The sequence below is a fragment of the Gouania willdenowi genome, chromosome 13 (genome assembly GCF_900634775.1).
Source record: "Gouania willdenowi chromosome 13, fGouWil2.1, whole genome shotgun sequence".
In the NCBI taxonomy this organism is placed as follows: domain Eukaryota; kingdom Metazoa; phylum Chordata; class Actinopteri; order Blenniiformes; family Gobiesocidae; genus Gouania; species Gouania willdenowi.
Genome location: NC_041056.1, coordinates 22,457,015 through 22,477,228, shown reverse-complemented (window position 1 = coordinate 22,477,228; position 20,214 = coordinate 22,457,015). Strand labels below are relative to the sequence as shown.

Below are 20,214 nucleotides of genomic sequence, written 5' to 3'. Positions count from 1 at the left end.
GTATAATGACATTAAAGGATTCAGATTCTGACATAAATAAATAAATAAATAAATAAATAAATAAATAAATAAATAAATAAATAAATAAATAGCCTGTGAAACTGTACAAAAAAGTTACGAACAAGATATGACATATTTTGTTTCTTTGCATCGAAATGAATAAAGAATTATTATTCTTTATTTATTTATTGTACTGAATAAAAAAAATTTGTACCTGGTTTATACCTTTCAAAGAGCAGGTGTAATGAAAAGTTTCAAAAGTAAAATATGAGGTAATTAAACATTTAAATAATGTGTTAAAACACTGGAAATATATACATTTAAAAACTAAAGGTTCAAATCCTTATTTTGTTAAAATGTAAATACGCTTTCTGTGGTTTATATCGTCACTTCCGGTTGATTGTTGTTACTTCCCGTTTGAACGAAAGGGAAATAAATTGTTTTGCTCTGAATCTTATGAGATGCTGCAAAGCGTTTTACTGATGGAAACTTACCCTGTCCTGTTTATTTAAGGCTACATCCATACGTTTAATTTAATTTTGTGAGTTAGTAGATGTATCTCTGAACGGGAAGTCTCTTTCCTTGAACCGGACGGTAAGAAAACAAGGTTATAGCGCTAGCTTGACCTCACATTAAGCTAAAGTGTTTTGCACTCGTTGCGTTATTTTTTTTAAACTAAATGTTGACTGTATCATTGTAATGGTTGTTTTTTCTTCTTCTTAGAGTTATGTGTAGAATCCTGCCAAACAGTTTGCCGTTTATTCTAACATTGTATCAGCATTATAATGTTTAAAGGAGGCAGTAGCATTTGACAGCTCAAATGGTTTCATTTTCATCTCTCAGTTTAAATCATATGATGACATCACGAGTATGTTTCTATTTCTAAGCTTTTCCTTTTAGTTTCTCCAGCAAGAGAGACGCCTTGGTGTTTTCTGTCTGCTTTAATCTATACTCATTAGTCCGAATTAGATTATTTATTAGGAAATAAAAAAAATAGTAAAAATTGTTAAAAGTCTCTGCAAAAAAAAAAAAAAAACAAGTCATGACAAACACCAGGTTTTCTAATTTCACCAGTTTCAGTTATTTCTGACATCACTATGACGGTAAACTAGCTTGTGTGTTGCTGTACAGTTCATTCCACGCTGCAGATGAATGGTGCAGCGTTCCCCTCCCCCACGGCAGAGATGGCCGAGATGAACCGCCTCCACTACGAGCTGGAGTACACCGAGGGCATCAGCCAGAGGATGCGTGTTCCAGAGATGCTCAAAGTGGCTCCGCACCATAATGAGAGGTCTGGGGTGGGACCACAGGAAGTCCTGCACAGTGTTAACATGCAGGTCCCAGAGAGGATTGTGATTGCAGGTAGAAGATGCTCTGTAACACAGAGTTATTCATCTCTTTGAGGTGGACCATATTTTGATTTCCAAAAAAAGAGGACACTTAGGCCAACCTCGGCATACTCAAAAAGTATTTGACGTTTTCTTCAATCTACCTAGTAACGGCAAAATAAAATATAGTAGATGAATAAGTTGTTAATTATTGTCCATAAGGTTTAGAAAGCATAAAAAATAATGGGCGTGGCTATGGACACATTAAACATATCCGTAGACTGCCACTCTATGCATACGCAGCGCCCCTCATTGGCCAGTTTAAGTCACGTGACTTAAAGTTCTGTCAGTTTTATTTTAGCTCATATTTATTTTTAGCTACCCCGCTAACCCTTTTATTTTGGCCCTAACCCAGGAAATACCCTAAAATGTAAAAAAAAAAAAAGTATATTTATTTTTAAAGGTGGAATTTGCCATGTTAAATATGTTAAAATGAAAAGATATATATGGGATTCAAACCCACGGCAGCGGAAGGAAGAATCCTTGAGTGCGGCGCTTTAGACCACTCAGCCATCCTGACATATGATGACAAAATAATTTACACATGTAAAGGCTCGGTACAGAAAGGCACAAGAACATTTATTAATCCAGAAATTGAACTTATTTTACCCATAACTTCTTATATTCTAAGTTTCTAATAATAAGGCATTGGATTTATATAGCACCTTATTTTGGTCACTCAAAGCACTTTACATGCCATTATTCATTTACTCCACACTTAGTGGTGGTAAGCTAACATTGTAGCCACAGCTGCCTTCGTGCACCATTGGTTCCTCCGACCGCCACCAACACTCACACACGCTACATTCATACTAGGCAATGTGGGTAAAGTGCCTTGCCCAAGGACTGAACAACAATGACTTGGCAAGAGTGGGATTCGGTTATTGGACGACCCACTCTACCAATGAGCCATGGTCACCCCAAATTCCTGTTTACATATTTTGTCATTAAATCCACCAGTATTTGGTCTTCTTGGACTTTAGTTTTTCTCTTCTCTTTGCAGCATGTCTGACCATTTCTTAAAAACAAAGCAGCATCTTTAATGATTCTGTCACATGTGCGTAAAATTACCGTAATGACATGATACAGGCTTTTAGGAGCTACTTCTTAGCTTTAAAAAAAGTGCTGGAATTTCTCTGATAGAACAAATATTATATACTTTTGAAATCCGGCTGGACGGTCCGTACAAGACATCAGACGTATGGTCACCCTATCTCTTTTTAATGACTCAACATAAAGCCTGGTAGTATATGTGCAAAACAAATACCCCAATTAATTGAGCCAAATCTTTTGTTTTTAGAAGATTACAAATGATCATTTGTCATAATATTCAACTTGAGAAACCTCTGAAATTCAACCCCCATCTTACTGATACTGATACATAAATCCAATCTATAATCTATACCTGAGCTTTTACCTGGTTAATTAGTCTTTAGTTTCACAAAGTCAGAATATCCTCCTTATATTTAAGTTAAACTAGTGGTTATTTTGCACTTAAAATGATTGTTTTGTTCATGGTCTCTTAATTTATTTTTAATTCAAATTAAAATGTGGAATATAGGTATGAGAAAAATTATTATTAACCAATAAATGTATCAGTTTTCTCATACCTACTATATGTTGATCAATATGGTTCTAATATTTCACCCACTACAAAACAAGTAATAAAAGTATTTATAATAGTGGTATCGGCTAATACTCAATGATGCAATATCGGTGTGAAGATTGTATCAGGATGTCCCTAGTTTTAGACCTGATAAATTATTTCCTGTACTCAAAGGACAGTGTTGCATCGTATATGAGTGTATGAGGGTGTACAGTTTGTATGGCAATATAGATTTTTATTTATTTAATAAAAGCATATCAAACTGTTCCTCGACAAGATAAGAAATTACTGAAGGTTAAATATTGTCCTCACTTTTTGTGCATAGGAACATGTAGAAAGTCCACTCACCGCAATGTTGCATGTTTTTGACAAATATTCAGATGCGTATTAATTAAGCTTATTTTTACTTGAAATAATTAAATAGTGTGTGAAATGTAAAATTCACATTCTAAACAACGGGCTCTGTGTGTTTTTATTAGGAGAAAGTAACAACACTTCGTTCCATGGACCCAGGGACTTGGACCTTATTCAGTCGACCCCGTTCGAAGCGTTGTCGCTCAGAACGCCCCCCAGAGTCCTGACGCTCAACGAGGGTCCGCTGGAGTTTCTGGAGGAGCATCAGGAGGTTCAGGGTAGTGAAGAGCTGGTAAGAAATGAATTGATGCATTGGTGTTGTATGTTGATATATTGTAGAGAAAAAAAAAAATCACTTGTCATAAATTGCTTTTTAGTTGCGGCCACAAGTCCGTTCACGGCGAGAACGCTCAGCGAGTGAGAACGCAACGCTCCGAAATAGCATTTCGCTTGTCCACAATGATTCAGCGTGAGTATATGACTTGTAATGCTATTATTAGCCTGCTATCAGCTCCTAATATTTCCCACAGGCATGTTGGTGCTCGTTGTTTTCTATATGTTGTGTTATTTAATGCTGAGAGGTTTTAGTGTGTTAATACAAAACTAATCTTTCTTACAAGTTATTTTTTACACATGTGATACTAATCTGTTTTAAGTTGATTTTAGAACATATAATAATCACAGCAATTAATAAATATGTTAACTAGTTAACACTTAAATAGTCTTAAAAGGTTCTTCAATATTTAAAATATTTAAAAAAAAATGTATGCTTAACTTTAAAGTGGGCGGACCATCTAAACCAGGGGTTCTCAACCTTAGGTTCAGGACCCAATTTGGGGTAGCGAGACACTGGTAGGGGGTCACCACCAGATGCATTCAAGAAACAAGGAATATTGAATATTTTTTGAACAATTTATTGCTTATTTTTACCCTTTTTCTGCAGTTACACCAAACTTGTCATTATTTAACTTATTTTCATCACTTTTTCTTGCCATATTTTTGTTCCTTTTAATGCATTTTTGCTAAATTACTCCCATTTCTGCCACTTCTCCATCACATTTCAATGCCTTTTCTTCACATTTTTTCCACTTTCCTGACATTTTCGGCACTTATATACCACATATGTCTTTTCACCATATTATTTTTGCCAATTTAACCACATTCACCATTTGTCATTACCCATTATTTGCCAGTTTAAACTAATTATTCCTATTTTTTTAATTACATTATGCCATCCCCCCTTCCCACATTTTTGCCACTTTTAAGCCAATATTGACACTTTGAACCCTTTTTACCACTTTTTTTCCATTTTTGGCAACTCAAATTTGCAACTTTTAACCAATTTTTGTGATTTTTTTTAAAATCCCATTTCACCACCTTTTTCACCACTTTTGGTCACTTTTAACCCATTTTATTACTGATTAAAACAAGGATTTATTAGATTATTAAACAGCCTGACTATAACAAATTGGAGCTTTTTGATCCCACAGCACAACATTCATTATCAGGAATAATGTTATCTGTCTTCTTTCAGTTCCCACTAGTAATCAGGAATATTGAATTCATCCTAGTCTATTCAGACGCTATTAACTGTGTTTGTTTGTTGCTTGCTAGCTGGCAGGCTTTATGTCGTATTAATTGTACTTTAGCTCAGCTGTGCTAAATACTGCCGGACAGCACAGCAACTTTTCTTTCTCTTAATCCTCTCCTTCTCCTTTACCTCCCTCCCCCTGTTCTTCCAACTGTGACCCATTTCTTCCCACTCTCTCTAAAATGCTGCTTTTAATGAAGCGCCCCGAGCAGCTCTACTCCGTCACCCTTACCCACTGCCCACCCATGCCCCCCCGACGCTGCGGTTCAAGAGCACAACCTGTACAGCCCTAGCAACGTTCTGTCTTTCATCCAGTCCACAACACGTCGAGCCTACCAGCAGGTCCTGGAGGTGTTGGATGAGAACCCTCACAGGTGACCTGCAGATCGTCTGGTCCTTGTTTGTCACTTAGCAACATTATTATTATTATTATTATTTAAGTTTGTTCAAAAAGTCAATATTGACCTAATCTAAAGTCTTCCTATAAGTTTTAATTAAACTAAGTCTAGAACTATCACATCAATAGTCTCAATTTTTTTTGCCTCTTCCTAAATGTAGAGATTTACAATATTGGTACTGATCTCTGATATGCCGACATTTTGTAACTCGTCTCACCGATAATCGCATTTTTTCTTTTTTTTTCACCATACACCTAATCGCAAAAATCATCTAATGTCTGTAGTGGAGTTAATAAATGCAAAACCTACTCTTCACTATGGTAGCCCGTTGGCAAATGCAGACATAAGACAATGCTAAAAATGATTATTCCGTGTGGAAAATAAGGAAAATGCTTCAACTTACGTTAAATAAAACATGTCATATTCATTAATGACAATAGTTTTTAAACAAAACCATTAAGATACTTGCAGCCTTTTCTAATTCAAACAGTTACTACCAATATACGCTTTATATTTGTGTGATGAAAACTGCACTTTTACTAGAACCTCATCCAATCCGATGAGCATGATGTCTATGTTGCTGATCAAAGATGTAAAGCCTATTGTTTTAAGGGTTAATTATTTCAGGGGAATAATCAATGTTCGATACTTAATTTTAAAGGCAATCTTGGCCAATACTGATAATATCATGTATCACTACACTTCACTAAGCATGTGTTGGTAAAAATACATTTTAGCACGGCTTTTCAGTCTGATGACTAATTTGTGCTTTTGGTTTTTGTCTTTTGTGCCATTAAACATAGCAATAGTACTTTTGCACACTAGCAGACCCATAACTTATAAGCTCTGAGGTCAACTAACACTGATGATACAAAAATAAGAAGGTTCCAACAAATGAATATGCTGGACACATGATGTACAGAGATAAATCTTAAATCTTTAATTTTCTGTCTGACTTCTCAGTGAACGGTTGGATTTATTTGGTCGACAAAGAAAAAAATTACTTTTTCTAATGTATATTAGGGCGGTTCACAAAATACATTTTAGCCATATTTTACCAGAGCGCTTTTTGCCTTGTTCACATTAACTTTGTAATCATCTGTACCAGAAATGGAGTCAATCGCTGCTTTTCAGGAATACTTTTTGAACCATTCTAATGTTTTTACACATTTACTATAAATACAGGGAGAAACAATTAATGGCCGTACTTCCCTTTATATCGTTAAAGCTTCTGTTTCTGTGAAAGTTACGCATTCTTTGGTTGAGCAATAAAAATGGTGAAAAAGTGTGCCACCCTTTACGGACGTTATAATGGCCCAAGGCAACAAGGCAAAGACAAAATGCCATCTGGGAAAATTTGGAAAATTTAATTTTTTTTTATACCATTATATTTGTGAACCTATACGTGTTTTTAAATTCCCTTGTCAGACATGAACCTGTCAAATCCCTAAATATATTCTCTAATAGTTTTTTTTAGGGTTAAACAGCATTTGCGGTCGTCAGGCAAGTTTGTGTCTTTCCGTACATGTGTCTTTTCCCATTTCTCTCTCTTTCCTGCCTCCTTAGCAAACCATCCCTGCGAGGGGGTTCGGCTTCGAGCTCCAACCCCCAGCATGACTCCAGGTAAATCCTCCTGGCTCATCCTCCTTTCTTCCTTTCCTTTTCCTGCCCTCTCATCTCATTTGAAGTCTAAATGAGTTACACACACAGTGCTCTATTCTCCCATGCGTGTAAGTCCAAAAAGCTGCACAGCTGCACTGTTTTTGGCTGCGCGCTATTCTCCCCCTGTACTTCAGTCAGTCGCTGCACGCCTTCATGCCAGTTACGCACTATGGGTGGAGCAGCCCTGAAATGTGGGTGTTCCCATTCAACTGTGGCTTTACGCGTATTCTCCGTAGTGCGTAAGTCCTTTTCCTCTTACGCGCTTCTAACCCTGGAATAAGTGCAGCGCCCAATAAGGTGAAACATTATATTGCACTAGAAATATGGACTTAGTTACATTTGAAGCCACACGGACTCGTGCGTCGGGCAGCAGCAGCTGTGATCACTCAGCTGCTGCAGCGCGATTAATTAAAAGTCTGACAGATGCAGACTGTCCATGTTGGTCTCAGTGATTCAACTATTTTCATACTATGTCCAACATAAAGTCACAGTTTGATCCACTACAGAGTGAAACAAGCTGTCATATGTGGATGAAAATGGACCAGAAACTCAGCTCAGGTCACTTTAAACTATTTATATTTAAAACTGCATATTAGAAGAATGCAGCAGATCCTCAGTCACACTGCAATAATCTGATCAATGATCTGATCAAATCACCCTGTTACATTGTTTATCAATGAAGGCGTTTCAAATTAAAAATGAACGTTTATCATTTTCACGGATTTCAGTGACATTTACAAGCGTTGGGAAAACTCCAGGTTCCGTGATTTCTAGACAGCCCAAAAAAAATGACATCACTGCTTCCTTTCACAGACTACGCGCTTTTGCTCTACTTACGCGCGTTGGGCGTGTCAGGAGCCTGGACCGGAGAATACGCATAGGAGAGAAGCACGTAACTGCAGGCGCGTAAAAAAGCGCTTTAGTCCAGACGGGAGAATAGAGCCCTTATAACTGAGTTGGTTTTGGATAACTACGATAAATAACTCGATGGTGTCGGCTTGAACTAAGTAACACTGTTCTTGTTTGAAAGGCTTGCACTATCAACATTTGACGCCACTTTGGATGGAACAGCGGATGACATGACTGTGGTTGATGCAACAGCACTTAGACGTCAGGTTAGCCCAGAATAAACACATTATTATGATGACAGCCTAACAGCAGCACATTGTGGATCCTTTTTTTTTTTTTTTCTAACAAAAGTCAAATCTCAACAGCTCATCAAGTTAAACCGAAGACTCCAACATCTGGAAGAAGAAAACAAGGAGCGAACAAGGCGGGAGCTGCTCCTGTATTCCATCTCTGTGGCGTTCTGGCTCGTCAACACCTGGGTGTGGTTACGGCGTTAAAGTTGCCATATTTTGTTCTGCCATTAGCATGAGCGGACAATGTACCGGACCTATCCTGTAATGTATGGGTCAAACGTTAGCTACCTGCTACACTCTGTCCCTGTGTGGATATCTTACATATATTAGCACTGCTACACACAGAGAGGATGTTTAGTTTTTTATTTAAACAATTGTTTTATTTTTGTACGCTTGTTTCACTCCATCTCTTCATATTTGTTGTGCTGTAGTTTCTCTTCCTATATCTATTTCCTCACTGCTGGATAGAACTGTGTAACTGTCTTCATATTTCTCACTGATTCCTACAGAGTCAGAGACACAGTATTACCTGGTGTACCATCATGGGATTGAAAGCTAAGGGGGCAAGATGTTGAATATGTATTGCAGAGAAAATACTACTTGGCTTTAATTTGGAGGTGTTGTGCAATTCAGTAAAACCACACATGTGATATTTTGTCCTGTGTTTTTATTATTTTAACATAGGAGCTGCTATTTTATGGGCCCAAGAATGGTTTTATAACATATTGGAGAACATGCAATGCACATTTAATATTCAGGGTCCCCACTGTCATGAAATTCCTGGAAAAGTTATGGAATTTGAAAAACAGATTTTCCAGTTTTGAGAAGTCATGGAATAGTTTAGCGGTTTTGGAAATACAGCTTATTTTATTTTATTGTTTAAAATCCAACCATCGCTATTACTATGGGGCCTTAACCCTAACACCTTGTGTTGTACATCACTTTTAATAAATGTGTGCTAATTGAAATTGTAATCTTATAATTAAACATGGTGGCCCTTAGTTGTTAATGTTGATTCAATAGCTGGTGCATCGTTATTTACAAAATATTGCAAAATGGGAAACAAAGAAAATTGCACCATTATACAATGCTATATGATAAATACAGTAAGTGATGGAAACAACTTGCATTCCCTGTGCCACATTTTCACTACTAACCATGGGACACTGTCGGACCTCTGTTACTGGAAAGGCTTGCTCATTTTTGTGCTCTAACAGTCTTGAATAGATCTTCACGGTTCAGAACTAAGTCATGGAAATTTGGTAACATTTTTTGGAAAAGTTTTGAAAAATCTATGTGAAAAAAAGTGTGGGAACCCTGAATATTTCAACGAGTTCACCTAAGATTTTTCAAAGGCCTATGCTGCATTCCTGTATAATATTGCTATTTTTAACAGAAATGTCCCCCATATAATCTTTCTTAATAATATATATTTGCATTACAAATAATATATAAACAAGGTTAGCTTTGTTTACTCTCACATCTTTATCCTTATCTTCTATATCCACATAATTAGAAAACAGTCAGGGTGTACCAAGGTTTGTTCAGCTGTTTTGTTCCTATTTAAACATTTAAACGTGCACATTGTTTTTTCCACTGTTAGAGGAAACCAGTCTTCTCTAAACTTGGCAAGACAATCATAACTAAGGATGATTAACCATTTATATAATGTGCAGTTAAATGATCTTACTGCTTTGCTGCTGCCATAAAAAACACCTCATATCTTACCGTCTTTTTTAGAGAGACATACTGAGACCATTTTTTTAGTATGAGTTTCTGAAGACTTACTAATACAATTTTAAAATCCCAAGTATTTTCCACTGAAGAAGACTAAATGCACCAATGCTGAATGAATTGTCAACACAAAGCGTCACAAACATTAAGACAACAATCCACAAATATCCAAGACCATCTAATGTTATTCCCTTTGTTCAAATAAATGAAGTACGTATTTTATTGTTTAAAAAGCAAAATGAAGTGAAATCACCTACTGTATGTTAAAGTTTCATTTATTCAGACTTTGATCTCCTGACATTTTTTAACTTCTGCATAATAGCATATTAACATTCAAAAAGAAAGCATAAAGGACTTTCTGAAATCATTACGTGAAAGTCAAGGACGTGAAATCACCTTGAAATGGTAAAATTGAAGCGCTTTAGTCCAGCTCTTCAATCAGCCAGGATTTTGGAGGAGGGGTGGATTCTGATGCTGGTGCACCATCACAGAAACCATCTGCATCCACAGGATACAGCAAAGCTGAAGGTTGGTTTGAGGCCTTTGGTGTTTTGTTGCAGTCGTTGAAAAAGAACAATGACTTCTGGTGTGGATCAAAGGGGGTTAAGTCATCACTCTGCTCAACGGGTGATAGTTCCTGCTCGTCGTTTCCTGAAATGACTTCTATTTTTGGTCTGAACACTTTCTCAGAAGACACAATCGAGGTGAAGTCATCAGTGTCCACATCTTCCAAATCTGGCAGCTCATCAATACATAATGAGCGATTGAAGGATAGATGAATGGTTTCCAGTTGATCTACGTCCTCCAGTTCTGTGACGAGGGGTCCAGGAGCACACAAAGGGAACACCTCATCTTCTCCAGGATGATATTCACATTTGTTTGGTTGTGGTTGGTCATCCAGCACTTCACTTTTCTCTTGTATCTTCTCAATAATGATATCTTGCTTTTGAGAGTCTGGATTCAGCTGTTCTGCTTTCAACCCTTGGACTACAGGTGATTGGTAAGAGGTGACTTTTTCTAAATGCTCCTGGTCTTTATGATCTGATTCTTGGTCTTCAAACTCTGGCTGACTTTCAGGATAATTCAGTTCTGACTGTGTCTGCAAGAGCTCTTCATGAGCATCAAAGCCGTCCTGGACAGAGGCTTCAAACGTCTCTGGTACAGGAGTTGAAATCTGGTAGTTGTTTCCCTGACTAGAGGGATTCTCTGGAGTAGATTCATCCTCGGTCAAGTCTAAAATCAAAAACATAAATATTAAATTATTTCATATATTCTTTGCTTAGTATGTGCAAAAAAAAGTGCAGTTTACCTTTCTCCTGAAGCTCCCTTATCCGTCTTCTTTCCAGGGCCTGTTTTTTGATCGTATCACAATAATTCAAGCTGTCCTGAATTTTCTGCCTCTCCCGAGATTTCCACATCTCCCTTTCTCTGTGCTCGGCCTCCAGACCTCCAACAGCCCAGGCCTCTGCACAAGCCCTGTCCCTGGGAAACACAGGACGGTCATCTAGGAAAGTAAGCTTTTTGAGATGGACAATCAAAGTCTTTCTGTAGTTTGGGATCTTTTTCACCACCTCATTTCCCATCAGATACAACACACGTAGTTCTGGCATGGCCTCAAGCACCGGAAGGATTCTGGAGTCATTTAACAAGTTATGTGACAAGTCCAACACTGTGATGGCCAGACACTGACTCAGATGTTCTATGTCAGCTGCTGTTTCCAGTTTGTTGCGAGCAATCTGCAGTGTGCTGAGTTCAGGCAGACACAAGATGTTCTCAATGACACGTATTGAGTTGTTGGAGACGTTCAAGGTCTGGAGCTTCTTTAGAGGTTCAAGATTTTCCAGCTTGCGTATGAGGTTCTCCTGTAGGAACAGGCAGCGCAGATCTGTCTGGGCTTCCAGGTTCTCGATGCGTTGAAGCCCATTGCTTTGCAGCCAGAGACACTTGAGGCCTGTGTACTCTTCTAAGTTCTCAATGGTGGAGAATCCATTGAAATGTAGGTACAGGGTGTCATTCAGCGATGGTGTCCGATACAGTTTGTGTTCTTTGCAGTGGTCTTTCAGGAACTTTTTGGTCATACGTGGTCCTGAGAATGTATCCATGCCTTTGGTGGTATGTTCTTCATTTTCTTTCTCCATTTTCTTTCGCTATATTTTTTAATGTCCAACCTTTTCCTGAAATTCAACAGACCACCTTTAAAAAAATAAATTGCAAATATTTATACAACAGTTCATTTTGTCCAAGTAATTTGATTGATAATTGACATTCTATGAGTGATATAGAGCAGTTTCTTCTCAATTGTTTTAGGCTCAAGTACCCCCTTTCTCTTATTTCTGAATCCAAGTACCCCCTTTGTCCGACTGCAATATTTTGATTAGAAAACAATTTAAAACACAACTATGGAACATAATGATGGAATTATTCAAGTGATAACACACAATCTCATTTTAGAAATAAGTAAATGGTTCTTATCCTTTTTTGGATTGTGACCCCATTTTAATATAAAAAATTTCTACCAATCCCAACAACATTTTTTGACTAAAAACTAATTTTTGATCATGTTTGAGCTCCGATCTTTTTTTTTTTTTTTTAATGTTTTACTGCATTTTAGTTGAACTACATTCACAAAGTGAAAGTATAGAAATACAGTTGTTTAAGGTTGCGTGTTGTTTTCATTTTTTTAAAAAAAAAGAAGAAGAAAAGAATTATAATTACAACATTTCAAAATTCTATTTGATTTTTCAAAAATTTCAGGCGACCCCATTTAAACTCCAGATGACCCCACATGGGGTCCCGACCCCAAGGTGTACTAATTTAGTGGCTCCTGAATAGATTTATTTCTATAGTTTTGTTTTTTTAATATTATTATTAAATCCGGGCATCTCACTCCTGGGGTTGGACCAAAACTGACACTTTAGTTGTTAATTTTCCACTCCCTCGCTTTGTCAAGTACCCCCGTAGTGCCAATGTGTACCACTAGGGGTACACGTACCCCCATTTGAGAAACTAATAAAATGCACTTGTAGAACTGTTATATGAAATCAAGATTATTATTTTTTCTATTTATATTTTTCTATTTATGTATCGCTTCTATAATTGTTTTGTTTATTTATTTATTTTTTTCATCTTCATAGCATTTTTTATTGCACTTTTTATTGAGCTGTCATGTCAGTACATTTTCCCACTGCGGGATGAATAAAGAATACTCTACTCTCATAATTCGAGGTAAAGCTGTTGTGCTGAATATCAGCACATGTGTGATTATTCACTCATCTTATATTGCTTCATGTATATTTTTTTGTCTATTATATTTCCGGAGGTTTTAGATATTCTGCGCCTAAATTTTTAAAAGAAGAAGCTACCTACCGTCTGTTTGTCTCCGCTGATCTTGATGTTTGTGATTATCTCCTTGGTAACGCAAGGTCCTATTTCCGACTTTGTTTAACTGGGACTTCCGGCTTTTTTTTCCTAAAAAAAAAATAATAAAAAAAAGAAAAGAAAAATAAATAATTATACTCGTGAATCAAATGTTTGTTCTGATGTCATTTAAATTTTACTCACGGTAGCTAGAAAATTAAAAAATAAAATAAAATAAATAAAAAAAGTATTCTGTTTTGCCCTGAAACCTAAAAACATACTTCAACTCAAATAAATGTAAAACTTGGATTGCAACATACAACATTATTTATTCTTAAATAAACCTTTTTTTAGCCTGTTAACCCAGAATTAAATCTGGCTGAACTGTTGAAATCAGCAATGAAAAAAATAAGTGTAAAGAAAAGCCGCAGATGTTGTTCCTCGTCGGACCATTGTTGGTGCTGTACACTGCTGTGCTAACATGGCGGCGGTTCACTTGATCAACCGTGCAGTGGCAACATTTGGAAATAACTGTCAGCGTGTATGTAGAAATGTTTCGTTTACGCAGGTCAGAGAGAAGAAGCGGTGGATGAGAGCATACACGCGTATAATGGCTCTCAAATTAAAACTGGAAGGACCTCCGAAACCAACGCCTCGGTAAGGTTACGACACAGCATTTCAAGGCCACCGATGCATGTTTTCATTATGCTCAACAAATTTATATGATCTGTGTCCCGTGGGTCAACCATAGTGTTTAAAAACAACTAGAAATGTATTTTCTGTATGGGAGAGATTTGTCTAAAATATTCACAAATATACCCACTATTTTACATGTATTTTTCACATGCTTAAATATAATATAGTAATAAAATATAATATGTGTGTCGGTGACGTTTCTGAAAAACACATAATACATGTTAAAATCTAAAAAAAAGAAAAAGAAAAAAGTGAATATCTAAAAAAAAAAAACGAAAAAACAATTTGAAAATCTAAAAAACAATTTAAAAAAAGTCAGAATCTAAAAAAATATTAGAAAATCTGAAAACCATTTGAAAATTTGAAAAACAACACATGTAAAAATCTAAAAAAAAAAAAAAAAAAAAAACCAAACAAACAAAAAACACGTGAAAATCTGAAAGACATAAATTGTGGATGATCTGAATATTTGTTGAGACAAATCTATACCCTATATTTCTGCAGCTACTCTGTGAAAAAGTACATTAAAGCAGTAGATTCTAGAGCTGACATATATGGCAGCTGATTGGCTGTTCCTAATAAACTCTTGGGTAAATCTGGATTAAAAGACAAACGTGTAGAGCGGAGAGGAATACAAGGTACCTGTACACTGGTTTGTGTGCAGAATGTAAATAAGTCCAGGTTTGTTTGTTAGTGCTTGTGTATCCATTAATGCTAAACTCCTTCATAGAGAGCTCAGCAGAGACAAATCTAGTGTGGTCATTTAGATATAATAATTATAATAATAATAATAATGTTATGCAAAGGTAAAGCATAGAGTTGGCTTTACAGTGAAGGTAACCATACATTACTTTGACTTGGATTTGGTGTTATGCACCTGCTTCATATTATGGTTTTTGAACACATTCAGCTCTGTAGATATTCAGAAAGACAGTAAATGAATTAGGACAATTTAAATAATTGTACCAAAAAAATATTTTGCTAAAATAAAAAACAGTCAACTTTCACTAAGTAGCAAAAGCAGGTGTTAGATCTTAAATCTGAAAAGAAATAACAAATAAGATGCAGATTATTTATTAAAAACCAAACATTTATATACAGTATATATATATATTTATATTTATCCTATGTATCCTTTATTCTCTATCTATCCTTTATATTTATCCTCATCCTTTATATTTATCATTATTATTATTATTATTATTATTATTATTATTGTTGCTGGGTTGTTCTTTGTTTTTTTATTTTTTTTGTTGTTTGTTTTGTGCACCAACTACCAAGACAAATTCCTTGTACTATCCTTAAAACTGTACATGGCCATTAAAAACATTTCTGATTCTGAAATCTATAAAAACACGGAGATTGTGAGACTTTAATGTTTTTCTTCTTCTCTACTTTGTATCTGACTGTGTTACAGGTCCCATCAGCCTAACTGGGATTACCACGCTGAAGTTCAGGCCTTTGGTATTCGTCTCAATGAAGACTTTTTACCTGATTTACTCAAATCAGCCTTCGTCAATCCCTGTTATGTCCAGGCAGAACAGGAAAGGAGGCGGGCCTTAGGTGTGGACTCTGAAGCCACCGCCCTCACGCTGAAGGACAACATCCAGCTGAGTAAAAGTGGAGCAGATTTCACTAAAAGCTTTCTGAGCGACTGGTGCAGGGCGAGCTTCCCCAACATGCCAGCAGAAGGTGTTGAAAGCATCGTAGGACATCTTTCCAATCCGCCTGTTGTGACAAATGTTGCCAAAAACCTTGGCGTTGAAGATCTGACGATGAGTGGAACATTTCCTGCTCCTGATCACGTGCTGCAATCCACGTTCATGGCAGTGATCGGAGCTCTGTTGGAGAGCAGCAGCTCTCAGAGAGCTGGGTTATTTCTCAGAGTGAGGAAGCTTCTGAAACATTTATGTCCTCTGTTCTTTCAGCATCTGTAAAAAAACAAAAAAACAACCTTTATTCTTCTTCTACCTTGCTTTGTGTGTGCTTAGGATTTCATGGTGACTCAGCTGATTGGAAAGGACCTATTTGACATGTGGCCTGTGGTGAACCCAATGGGACTGTTGGTGGAGGAGCTCACAAAGAGGAACATCCCTCTGCCGGAGCCTCGGCTCATCAGGTCGGCTGGAGCCAGTACCGTCCTGCCCTTATACTTTGTGGGCCTGTACAGGTATGTTACCTAGCAACCAGGGGTGTACATTGCCATGAATCTAACAATATGATTGATGAATTACATTTCACAATACAACATATCCCGATAGGGCTGCTCGATTATAGAAAAAATAATAATCACAATTATTTTAGTCATAATTGAAATCACGATTATTCAAACGATTATTTGTCAACCAAAAAGTGGGTTTTTTTTGTACAAAAAACATAAAATATATTCTTTAAACATAAATAAAATCATTCAAACACTAAAATCATGTATGTTCACTTTTGCGCAAAACAAAACTCTTCTTGCATGTGATGTGTCTTTGCTCTAGATCTTCATCATCAAACCCAAAGTGTTCCCATATCAGAGAATCTGACTTGCCACTTGTTTACCATGTGTTTTTGCTGCGTTTCTCCTGCCATGTTTAAAGACCACTAGCAACAACTCTCCTCATGTTGGCCTGCAGGCTAGCTTTGGCTTTGAGAGGGGCAGGGCGGAGGGGAGGAGCTTGCATGTGTGTGGATTAAACAACTCAAAGTTAGTATTAACTTGTGTGCGCCAAGCTTTATTATTACATATGTAAAAATATATACATATATATATATATACAACTTTTTTTTTTTAATAATCGTTTTTTTTTCGATTAAGTTATTTTTGTAATCGTTGGGTGTAATAATCGAAATCGAATTTCAAGTAATTGAGCAGCCCTATACCCCAATACTAAACTACAATATACATTGCGATAAATTGCATTATTAATAATTACAAATTTCAAATTTACAAATACGAAATGGTATGAAATACAATTTATTTGATTTTTTTTTTTTTTTTTTTTAACTTGCGAGAACAAGTAAATATAACTAACTGTAATTTAAGTAAATAAAAAACAAGTGGTATGTTTATCAAACTGTCAAATTCCATTTTTCAAAAAAAGTTTCTTGTACAACAGATTCTGATTCTGTTAAGTTTTTAAATTCTTAAAAAGAAGTAACAATATACATCTATAAAAGTGCCCAGTATGTTTTATGAAAAATAAAATCAACTTCCAGCTAAAATGCATTGAGATAGTTTAACAAGGTTTGCTGATGTTCACTGATACTTAGTGACTGGGCGTTTACGTGCTAAACATATATTTAATTAATTAAGCAATTAAATTGTTTTTTACTAAAAAAAAAAAAAAAAAAAAAACATGATGTTAAAAAAAATCAATTTAGACATGTTTTTGGGTCGATACAATAATTACGCTGTGAAATATTGTGATATATCGCCAAATCGATTTTTTTCTAACGCCCTTACTAGTGACAGCTTTAAAAGATCTTACTGCAAAGTCTATGTTTAGTTTGTTTCTAATATATCTGTGATCCATAAAATCAATTTTATTTCTATTCCTTTTTTTTTTCTCCCTCCAGTGATAAGAAACTGTTGGCTCAGGGTCCAGGAGAGACGCTTGCTGTAGCTGAGGAGGAAGCTGCTCGTGTAGCTCTCAGGAAACTTTTCGGCTACACCGAGAACCGCAGACCTGACGACTTCTCACCACAGCAGCATCAGCAGCCGATGATTGAGTCTGTCAGCAGCAACTAATGCAGCACACGTTTGCCCTTTATTTGCAGAGTAGCTTTTACTTCTTTCTAATGTATCGATGTGCATGTCAGAAGAGATTTGCTTGAAATTAAGGGATTTTCTTGTTGTGCCCTTGTATATACAAACACAAACTGTTTCATTTACAATTAAATAACATACCATCTGGAATTATGTTTTTGCATTTTATTACCTCGGTTGGATGTTCTCCTTGACCATTTGTGTTGCTACCTAGAGTATGTTTATAGGATTATTAAATAAATCTTTTAAATAATTTTGAAAGGATTTTTGTAACGTCCTTACATTAAACAAACTTCCTAAAAAAGTAGTAGTAGTGGTGCTTTTTAGGCAAACACCTAAGAGTCAAGAGAATCATGTTATATATTTATTTATGTGATAATGGTCCATGGAGCCTGGAGTTCTGTAATTACTCATCTTTTGAGGGAACCAGTTCTGATGAACTACGGCCAGGCCCGCAGAACATCTCCGCGCTGAATAGCACGTACCACATTCCCGGGAATTCAGTGAAATGACTCGGTTCCACCGAGTAATACAAATGAAATTGTGCAAGGTAAAATCATAATCTACGTTGAATTGCCTTTTAAACAATATATCATCCGATTATGTTCCAACAAATTTTTAAAATATCAGAAAAGGGGGGTGGGCCCCCTTCAAAAAGGTTTCCGCGAGGCCTTTGACATCCGCTCATCAAATATCCATGTCAAATTACAGCCCGATTCAACGAGCATTACAAAGGAGTAGTCATTTGAAAAGGGGCCCCCACGGCACATACAGAGTAATGGGCCCCATTCATATATTGGTATGTGTTAATGATTCGGTACCACCAACCGTCGTACTATTTGAATCACAAATAAATGAGAAAATGACTTTAAAGGAAATTGCCTGAAAAAGGGAGTGGGCCCTACGTGAATTGTGCGAGGCATAATCGTAATGTACATTGAATTACCTTTGAAATGATATATCACTCGACTGTTCCCATACATTTGGAAAGTAATGGAAATGGGGGCCCGGGCCCCATTTCAGAAAAAAGGGCTTTGAGTGTCTCATCATATTAATTCAGAGTATTCATACCAAAAATGCATTCCGATCTAATGAGCACTAACGGAGGAGTAGTTATTTGAAAAAGAGGCCGCTGGGCTCCCACTGGCACCCCCGTCACACGGGGTAATGGGCCCCATTTATATATTGCTATGTGTCAATGATTCAGTACCACCAACTGTTTTAGCTCCCAAATAAATGAGAAATCAACTTTCTTTTTCTTTTTGGGGCCCAAAATCGAAAATCAGGATCCGAGAATCGATGCGTACACATCCATAGATTAAACCTACCAAATTTCAGCCCAATACGTTCACGAATAACACAGGAGTAGCGATTTTACACAACAACCAAAAGAAGAACCTTGAACAAAGTTAGTGGCGTTTTATGATCCTAAAAATTATCTGCAGCGGTAAAACTTGAGATCACGTCATTGTCTAATCCTTCCACGTGCTCAATGCGCCCTGTGGCGTTGCAGTAGCACTATCTTACCACGTGGTTGTGATATTGTATCATAAACCGACCACTAGGTGCACTAGCACTGTTTTGAGCTGCCAAAGAGTGCCCCAAGATAGTTAAAGCCGTTTTTCTCTTTCTTCTTCAGCCGACACACACAAAAAAAAAATTATTATCAGTCCCAGCTTTCTTAAATGTACTTTTACAAGTTAATCTAAATATCGAGCTCAGCCACATCAGCAAGAGGTTGGTGTCATGTCAACTCAAATCAATGTTTCTTCAGCCAGGTTAAATGCTTTGTGCAATATTTAACAATACAGTTAATATATATCATTTAAAAGGTGCATTACAGCCAATGGGATAACAGTAGGAATAATTATAGTTTCTTTGAAATAATATTAAACGACTTTAGAGGGAAAAACAGGCAGAATTTTGCAATTTCACCTACAGCTAAGAGAGGTGTTTGAATGTTTAAGATAAACATGAAAACACACCTGAAATTGCACAGGATGCAGATCAAATGTAGGGGAAATAACATCATTATCACCATAAACTATCATAGATAACATTTAACCCTTTCAGCACTTTGCTTTCTGTGTAAGCGATTTTTAAGTCAGATTTTGAAACATGTGACATAAACTAAAACAACCAGCCAAATAAAGTGTTCCTGGTAACAGCAACCCAAGTGTCATAAGAAATTTTTATTTTTATTTTGCCAATAAGGACAAAGTAAATCTGGCATTAACCGACCTTTACCAATAAATAACTTCTTATTTCCAATATGCACCTTATAACATGCAACTATCAAACTGTATTAATGTAATTTTAAAAGAAAGTCTTCACTACTGCCTCACACTTGTTTTGTTGATTGCGTTTTTTTTTTTGTTTTGTTTTTTTTTGTTGTTTTTTGTTTTCATTTTTTGCTTTTGATCTATTCTTTGGAAGAAAATGTTATTACAGTCAAGATTAGATTGTATCTAGTGTTGGGAAGACTATGTTCAAAATGTAATCAGTTATAGATAACAGATTACATGCCCAAAA

At 36.3% G+C, this 20,214-nt stretch overlaps 3 protein-coding genes across 5 annotated transcripts; 2 read left to right on the top strand and 1 right to left on the bottom strand.

The window, feature by feature from the left end:
* Nucleotides 1-408: 408 nt before the first annotated feature.
* On the top strand, nt 409-8,793 carry mffa (mitochondrial fission factor a). 3 transcript variants are annotated; one of them, XM_028465401.1, is made up of 8 exons: nt 409-594; nt 1,132-1,362; nt 3,474-3,640; nt 3,726-3,817; nt 5,152-5,313; nt 6,904-6,960; nt 8,030-8,114; nt 8,214-8,793. In XM_028465401.1, the coding sequence occupies exons 2-8, from the start codon at nt 1,149-1,151 to the stop codon at nt 8,343-8,345; spliced, it is 909 nt and encodes a 302-aa protein (XP_028321202.1). In that variant the 5' UTR covers nt 409-594; nt 1,132-1,148; the 3' UTR covers nt 8,346-8,793. The 3 variants fall into 3 exon arrangements, with proteins under 3 accessions (XP_028321202.1, XP_028321201.1, XP_028321203.1); XM_028465400.1 differs by having other exon boundaries at nt 5,140-5,313; XM_028465402.1 differs by lacking the exon at nt 5,152-5,313.
* Nucleotides 8,794-10,296: 1,503 nt separating this feature from the next.
* On the bottom strand, nt 10,297-13,286 carry dnaaf1 (dynein axonemal assembly factor 1). The gene is made up of 3 exons (XM_028465073.1): nt 13,242-13,286; nt 11,185-12,068; nt 10,297-11,108 (listed from the first exon to the last, which is right to left on the bottom strand). The coding sequence occupies exons 2-3, from the start codon at nt 12,011-12,013 to the stop codon at nt 10,297-10,299; spliced, it is 1,641 nt and encodes a 546-aa protein (XP_028320874.1). The 5' UTR covers nt 12,014-12,068; nt 13,242-13,286.
* Nucleotides 13,287-13,687: 401 nt separating this feature from the next.
* mrpl44 (mitochondrial ribosomal protein L44) lies at nt 13,688-17,832 on the top strand. Its single transcript, XM_028464225.1, has 4 exons — nt 13,688-13,889; nt 15,346-15,814; nt 15,920-16,098; nt 17,493-17,832. The coding sequence occupies exons 1-4, from the start codon at nt 13,714-13,716 to the stop codon at nt 17,662-17,664; spliced, it is 996 nt and encodes a 331-aa protein (XP_028320026.1). The 5' UTR covers nt 13,688-13,713; the 3' UTR covers nt 17,665-17,832.
* Nucleotides 17,833-20,214: the final 2,382 nt, after the last annotated feature.

Excerpts from the sequence above, each read along its gene's own strand:
- mrpl44 (XM_028464225.1), top strand. The coding sequence starts at position 13,714 with ATGGCGGCGGTTCACTTGATCAACCGTGCAGTGGCAACATTTGGAAAT. Across the intron at positions 13,890-15,345 it reads CCTCCGAAACCAACGCCTCG|GTCCCATCAGCCTAACTGGG; the intron begins GTAAGGTTACGA and ends ACTGTGTTACAG. Across the intron at positions 16,099-17,492 it reads TACTTTGTGGGCCTGTACAG|TGATAAGAAACTGTTGGCTC; the intron begins GTATGTTACCTA and ends TTCTCCCTCCAG.
- mffa (XM_028465400.1), top strand. The coding sequence starts at position 1,149 with ATGAATGGTGCAGCGTTCCCCTCCCCCACGGCAGAGATGGCCGAGATG. Across the intron at positions 1,363-3,473 it reads AGAGAGGATTGTGATTGCAG|GAGAAAGTAACAACACTTCG; the intron begins GTAGAAGATGCT and ends TGTTTTTATTAG. Across the intron at positions 3,818-5,139 it reads CTTGTCCACAATGATTCAGC|CGCCCCGAGCAGCTCTACTC; the intron begins GTGAGTATATGA and ends CTTTTAATGAAG.
- dnaaf1 (XM_028465073.1), bottom strand. The coding sequence starts at position 12,013 with ATGGAGAAAGAAAATGAAGAACATACCACCAAAGGCATGGATACATTC. Across the intron at positions 11,109-11,184 it reads AAGGGAGCTTCAGGAGAAAG|ACTTGACCGAGGATGAATCT; the intron begins GTAAACTGCACT and ends TTTTGATTTTAG.